Genomic DNA, 7,618 nt, shown 5'->3' with positions numbered 1-7,618 from the left:
CAACCCTTGGATGTTGCTCCCAGTGGCCTCAAAGCAAGTGTTTATTTTTGAATTCCAGGCTTGGAGACAAGTTTTGGTTGTATAAAAACCAGGTGCACTGCCAAACAGAGCCTCAATGTAGGCTGACAATCCACATAGGGGCTACTAAATGGCCAATCACAGCACTTGTTTGGCATCCCAAGAACATTTTTTATGCTTGTGTTGCTCCCCAACTCCTTTTACTTCTAAATGTTGCTCACGGGTTCAAAAGGTTGGGGATCCCTGCTCTAGGACCATGTACATAGTACATAGATGTACCGGACAACAGACAAAAAGTGCAAAAATATGCAACTCCTGCAATACAGGACAGAATTGTATTTGATCAATTAAGTCCATTTATTTATTTAGTGTAATGAAATAAAAAAAGTTGCCACATTGGCTGGTCCCCACCCTTGTTGACTTCACTACTATGGTATCACCCTATACAGGTTCCAGATACCAAATTCATTCCAGCACTACCACAGAGAAATCCAGATTTGCTCTTTGCAAGAAAAAGCAGTCTGAGTGTCTCAAAGCAAATGAGTGTCAGAATAAGAGGACAGTTGGGGGTTATTTATAAAAATCCGAATTTTTCAGATTTTTTTAAATAAAAAAAGTCCAACCAAAGTAGAATCCACGATTTGCCCTTAATTATCAATAAACAAAACTCGAACAAATTGGATCAGAAAAAAACTCTGATAACATTTTGTGAGGGTTAAAACTTCTTCAGATGGATCTGCCATTGGCTTTTACATGAATTCAGCAAGTTTCAGATGGTGTTTTTTCATATTTGGACTTGGAACAAAGTCCAAAACAAAGGTTTTCGGAGTCATGTATGGGTCTATGACAATCCAGTAAATGCACAGTCAGCCAGTGGTTCACTGCAGTATTGTCATCTTGCACAAATACCTGCCCAGCCATCAGGGCTGCACATTTGTTTACTGCCCTAGATAGTCTGTAACCTACTGCAGAAAGGCTGATATAGCAATGTTTTCATATATCTGTAATTTATTTTTCAGATAAGGAAGCTCTAACCAAATTTTGAACCTCACGGGGAGGCAAGCGGATCTCCCTGTGTATGGCCACCTTAACTTTGCCCCTCAGTAACTAGTATATGAAAGATGACTAGAACAGGCTTCCAAACAACCAAATGATGTTCTTACGAGAGTTCACAGGCTGATGTACTGTGTGTGTGTTTTTATACCATAGATTACTTACCATTCAGACCAAACAATCAGATCATAAGTGGGAAGTGGGGGTGGGAATTGAAGGAGCTGCCTCATCGCCCCTGGAAAGATTGAAGTCAGACAACATATTTTTGGGAAGGGTAACCTGTCACTCTTTCTGCTATCTTTCAGTCTACCTTGCACGGTTGCACCAACTTGCTTTTCTGCTATTCTGTTTAATTTGGATGAACACAGGCTAAAGTCTGTAGCATTAATTACTTAATCACTTATTTTACAAAAAGTAATTTGCAGCATGATCTGATGCGCATGTGCCTCTGTCCTGTCATTTCTATATACCAGAAATGCAAAGGGCAACATTGCCTGTTAGATTTAACCTCACCTTCTGGTCCATAGGCTGAGCCCACCAATATGTTTGTAAAATCCCTGTACATGAGAGAAAGCTCGTTAGACAATTGTTAGAAATCAAATGCATATTATTTTTATCCAGGAATTCAACTCAGGAAGTCCACACAAAACAAAAATATATTATCTTTTATTATATAACAAGGTCAATGACACAACATTCGACAAACCAAGCACTCTGTTTTATGTGGAGGTGAGGTGCAGGCTAGATCCATTGTTCAGGCCTGTTTTAGGATGGCTGCAGTTGATAATGATTTAGCCAAGGGTCAAAAATATTTAGCAATTGGGTCACAAAGTAATAATTAAAAATAACTTATGGAGATTTTATTACAAACAAAGGTAATTGTGGGACTGAGATTTAACTTGGCATGATGGTTAATTACATTGGATTATTTGTCTTCTAGATTGTCAAGATTGTATCTGGCATGATATGACTCATTTCTGTGGCAGAAAAGAAACTATACTGTCATGATCATGATATGCATATTTGCCTTATGTTCTTGATGATCTTGGTAGAAAATAGATGGTAGCCAACATCTTTAAATTAGAGTCAAATTGGTTGGAAAATGGCTTAAATGTTTATTTTTTTTTTAAACAGTACTACATATGACCACAGCATTCCAATAATATAAGCTGTCATGCATCAAATACTGAAATGGTTGTATTTGTTGTTTTATGGTAAAACTGAAGGAGCGGTCTCTGCAACCATCACCATTCTACAGTACAGATCAATGGTTTATTAATCTGTATTCCTCCTGTTTTATATTTTGTAATAACTGATTTCTGATGAACATTTAATGTTCTTTTGTATTGGTCTCTTTCCTAAAGACTTTCTGAAGTGTAGGCATCTAACTACAAGCTCTGCTTTTCTCCAGAGCAACTGTTCCATGTCCTCCTTGACTGAATACACAGCATCATCATTGTTTTTACATAGACTGTTCCATTTTCCTACAGCACACTGTGTAATACACTGCAAACACCAGAGTTGTGTAGGTGCTTACATTAAGTGCATCTTTCCCCACCTCCTTTTTTGCTTTATTTGTCCTTCCACAAGGAGGCCACAATATATTGTTAGCCTGCTGCATGAAGTGCAAAGCTACAGGATTTGAGAGGTCTCTGTTTTTTCGAGTGCGGATTCTTTAAAGAAGTTTCCAGCCTTGTATCCTTCTTCTTTCTATGCAGGCTCACAAAGCAAGAGTTTAGGAAGAAAGTGGATCAATGTTTTTGAGGTTATCAAGAAATAAGGTTCCAGTATACAAATTCTTGCACCCTTCAAACATCTGTCCACATTAAATGGCTCTGTAAACACCATATTGGTCTTGCACTCCAAAAGAACATAATTTCTGCCCTGTTAGCTGTTTTCATTCCAGTCTGGGGCCATACCTACCCCATGCACAGAGTGGTACTGGTGTGGTGAAATGGTCCGGGGAACACTGTGTGGGTACAAGAATTCAGTTGACTGAAGAGCTGATGATTGTTGTAACCCAGATTGAGGATTGCATTGCCTTACAATGGTCTGGTGAGTAGACTGATGTTGGAACATGGAGTGAGAATCACTTGGCTGTGTGCTTCCATGATTACTCAGTCTGGGCATGAGGGAACTAGAGGTAAAGTGAGCAGAAAAGTGCTGATATGGGAGGCGCTCCATGGGCTGCATTCCTCCACCCACTGTGCAGCTGCTGTAAGAAGGCACACTAGACCAGCTGTTGCAAGATATGTCCTCTAAGGATGGTACAGGCTCTGTTGCAGGTGCTGAACTCGCATACATGCAGGCCTGCCGTTGGGCAGATTCTGTGCGGAAAGAGTTGTTAGATGAGGAAGAGGATGAAGGTTGTGGGTACCCAGAACGATAATAAGGGTCCTCTTCGCTTGGTGATGTGTCCATGTAGGGTTTCTTATACGAAAGTTCAGCTGGCTCTTCACTTACTATAGAAATAAAATACATAAATGCTGTGATTAATATACAGTTGCCATTTGCAACATTATACTCTACCTTCAGTTGTGTCCTGACTGGGAATTCACCAAAACGTGGATTCAACTGAATCCTAGACATTTTTTGAAGTTTGAAGTATCAGATATTTATGTTTCAGCTCAACCTAATCCAAGCCGTCATCAGAATTTAAATCTATGGATAACTGAAAGTGGCAAATAATGCAGATGTTTTATTTTTCCCTTAGGTTAATATGCCAATTATGGGTTGAATTTTGGTTTTGTATCCTGCCATATCTTTAGTGGAGAAATCTGTATTTGGCCAAATATGGAAATAATGAACATGGTGTGTGCAAAGAAAAAGAGAAACACAGCTGCCCATATATTCTATTTTAATTATAGGCAACTTTTGATTATATTAAAGACCAACATGGGGGCCTTTATTTATCAAAATGAATTTTTCTGAGTACTTAAATAAATAAAGTCTGACCAAAATAAAATCCGCGATTGGACCTTATTTATTATTAAAAAAGCACAATTTAATCGGATTGGGGACATACTTGATAAAATTAAGCAAAAATTCGAATTGTATGATTTTTTTGGATTTCTTCTCCGAATCACTCTATTTCTTCATGCTTTTTCATGGAAAGTATGAATTTTTCCGATTTTTGCCCAAAATAGTCGGATTTTCAGGTGAAATCCAGCACAGACCACAGACTTCCAAATAGGATAGGGACCTTTCCCATTAACTTAAATACAACCTTGGCAGGTCTGAGATGGAGGATTTTCAGATTCTGACTTTTTCCATTCTCGAGGTATTATAAATCTCGGGGGAAAATAAATCTCGAAAAAAACATTTTCACAAAAAACTCAGATTTTATAGTAAAAAAACTAAATTTTTTCAAATTTTTTTGCATTTAGACTTTAATAAATAACTCCCTAACAGTGTTCAATGATTTTAAAGTTATTTTTAAATTAAACAAATAAACAAAACAGAATTTGCTTTCTCCACTATATCGGTAATGAGCAAAAGGTATAATTGATCCTTTTCCTCTCTCTGATCACCATCTTATCTCTTTTTCTATCTCGCACACTCCCCCCTCTGCTAACTCTCAACCAAAAATTCTGGTTCGCAACCCCCGTTCTGTTGATATGCTCTATCTGACTCTCTCAGTTCTAGCTTCTCTTCCATCACTACTTCTGATCCTGATTCACTGGTAAATACCTACAACTAGGTTCTGTCTGCTGCTATCAATGCTCATGCCCCTCTGCAGCCACAACGCAATCGTGTTCGTAATCCCTGTCCCTGGATGAACGACCAGACGCGATTTCTGCGCTCCTGTACGCGAGTGGCTGAGCGCATGTGGAGGAAATCCCATACAAAAGCTGACTTCCTCCACTATAAATTTCTCATGGCCTGCCTTGGTACTGCCCTATCCCAGGCTAAACAACAGCACTACAATACACTCATAAATAACAACAAATCCAACCCACGACGCTTGTTTTCAATATTCAACTCGCTACTTCATCCCTCTACAAATGATTCACTAACACCTGAACATACCCCCCATGACTTTGCTGACTTCTCTGAAAGCAAAGTTGACTCTATCCACAAACAATTTTCCCACCCCTCAGATACTAATATTCTCATTCCCCCTAAAGCTTCTATTTCCATTTTAAACTCTTTTGATCATATATCTGAGCTGGAGGTCTCTAAACTTCTCCTATCCTCTCCATCAACAACTTGCTCACTTGATCCTATCCCATCATCTCTATTAAAACAGTGTGCTCCTGTCCTCACTCCAGTACTTACCCATATATTCAATTCCTTATTACCTCTGCTACTTTCCCCTCGTTACTCAAACAGTCCTGTGTCAAGCCCATTCTGAAAAGGCTACACTTGACCTATCCTGTTTGTCTAACTACCTTCCTGTCTCTCTCTCTTTCTGCTAGCTTCTAAACTGCTGGAACATCTCGTCTTCTCCCATATTACTAACTTTCTCTGCACCAATAATTTGCTTGACCCTATGCAGTCTGGCTTTTGACCTGCACACTCCACTGAGACTGCCTTATGTAGAGTTGCAAATGATCTCCAGACTGCTAAGGCCAAAGGGCATTACTCTATTCTCATTCTCCTGGACTTATCTTCTGGTTTGAAACTGTTAACCATTCTGTTCTAATGCAAGTTCTCCATTCAATTGGTATCCATGATCAAGCTGCATCCTTTTTCTCTTCCTACCTTTCTGACTGATCATACTCTGTTACTTTTGCAAACTGATCCTCTCCTCCTGTTCATCTCAATATGGGGGTGCCTCAGGATTCTGTACTTGATATTAATAATACTGCCAAAACCTGTCATTTCTTCCTGTGCAATATAGCCAAGATACGCCCCTTTCTTTCACAAACAACAGTCAAAACACTAATCCATGCCCTTATCTTATCCTGTTTAGACTATTGCAATCTCCTCCTAACTGGTCTTCCTGACTCCCATCTCTCTCCCCACCAATCAATCTTAAACTCTGCTACCAGGATCCTTCTGCTCTCTCCTAAAAGGGAACCTGCTCAACCCCAGCTAAAATCCTTAGTGTGGCTGCCTGTTAAAGCAAAGGATAGCATATAAACGCCCTTCTACTAACATTTAAAGCCCTCGACTCCTCTGCTACTAACTACATTTCTTCCCTTGTCCCACTATATGTTCCTGGTCGTCTTCTCCGCTCTTCTCAGTCACCTTCTTTTCACACCATCCACTTCCACTGCCATCTCTTGTCTTAAACCCTTCTATCTTGCTGCTCCTTACCTCTGAAATACCATCCCTGAATTCCTCCGTAAGGAATCCTCTCTTAATCCCTTCAAGAAAAAAACTAACAGTCTACATTTTGAACGACTAGATCATTAGTCTAGTCCTGTCCCTACTGACTATGCCTTATCTTGTGCACTTTTTCATCTCCTATTTGTACCTGTATGTTAGCCTCCCATCCACTTAGACTGTGAGCTCTGCAGGGCAGGGACCTCCTTCCCACTATGTCTCTTACTGAATAGCACTTAAGCTCTTTGTCCAATGATTCTGTATATATTTATTATGTGATTTGTCCCCCCCATGTATACTTTTTTATATATATTGTACTTTTATGCATTGTACAACTCTGCGGCTCCTTAACAGCGCTTTACAAATAAAGTTATACATACGGTACATACATACAAAAGGAGCATAATTTTAAATTGCTTTTTTTTCTTCATTGATATAATGATGTCAACACAAAAGCTGCCCACTGGCAAGAGAGAGAAGGGTTTTCTACATTTAAGCGATACTGACACGTTCCTATAAAAATCATAGGAACGTGTCAGTATTAAGTAAATGCTGCACCTGTAATTGTTCCCCGCAAAGCCGCCCCAGCCCTGCTAACCTGTGTGCTGCAGACTGGCTGACACCACTAACAGATCTTCCACGTTGCTTCAGTGACGCTAGGCTGGGATCGATCCTTCCATAGGCTGAATTCCTGTTTTCATTCATAATCAGCCTATGCAAGGATCGCGCCGCCCCCAGCCCAGCGACACTGAAATGGTTAAGAAGATAATTTAGCAGTATCGGAAGTTTGGGTGAACGAAGGTTTGTGGGGGTTAGGGGCGTCTTTGAGGGGGGCTTTGAGGGGAACGATTACAGGTGCAGCATTTAATTGATAGTGACACGTTCCTATGATTGTTATACAAACGTGTCAGTATGGCTTTAAGCTGCTGGTCAGAACATATTTTTTTGGTACAAAATTTTAAATTAAGTCGGGTCTTATTGAGTCTGGTCTTATACATATGGTATATTTTAGTTGTATATTTGTGGGCAGAATTTAATAAAGCCTCGATCTCTGTAAACTATTAACCGAGGCCATTATGGAAAATATTTGTAATAGTATAGGGATAAAAAGAATAAGGGTTAAAGGAGAATTCAACCCTAATGTTAAAAAACCCTACCCCCTACCCTACATAGACCCCCTCCCTCCTCCCTCTAGCCTAAGGGCACCCCGGGCAAATGCCCCTAAGAATTGTTGTCCCGCTGACCCAGTCCAATCCTGCACCTGAAGGAAATGTAT

General features: G+C 39.8%; 1 protein-coding gene across 3 annotated transcripts in view; it reads right to left on the bottom strand.

Annotated features, from left to right (window-relative positions):
• Window positions 1-2,235: 2,235 nt before the first annotated feature.
• Window positions 2,236-7,618, bottom strand: part of tbx5.S (T-box 5 S homeolog) — a 57,951-nt gene continuing 52,568 nt past the window's right edge. For all 3 annotated transcript variants that reach the window (XM_018244012.2, XM_018244010.2, XM_018244011.2), the window contains exon 9: window positions 2,236-3,533. In XM_018244012.2, the coding sequence (XP_018099501.1) occupies window positions 2,959-3,533 (575 nt within the window). In that variant the 3' untranslated portion in view covers window positions 2,236-2,958. The remainder of the gene's footprint in view (window positions 3,534-7,618) is intronic.

This window comes from Xenopus laevis, chromosome 1S (genome assembly GCF_017654675.1).
Source record: "Xenopus laevis strain J_2021 chromosome 1S, Xenopus_laevis_v10.1, whole genome shotgun sequence".
NCBI classification, from domain to species: Eukaryota; Metazoa; Chordata; class Amphibia; order Anura; family Pipidae; genus Xenopus; species Xenopus laevis.
Note: the sequence above shows the minus strand (reverse complement) of the source record. Positions and strands in the feature narration are given on the sequence as shown.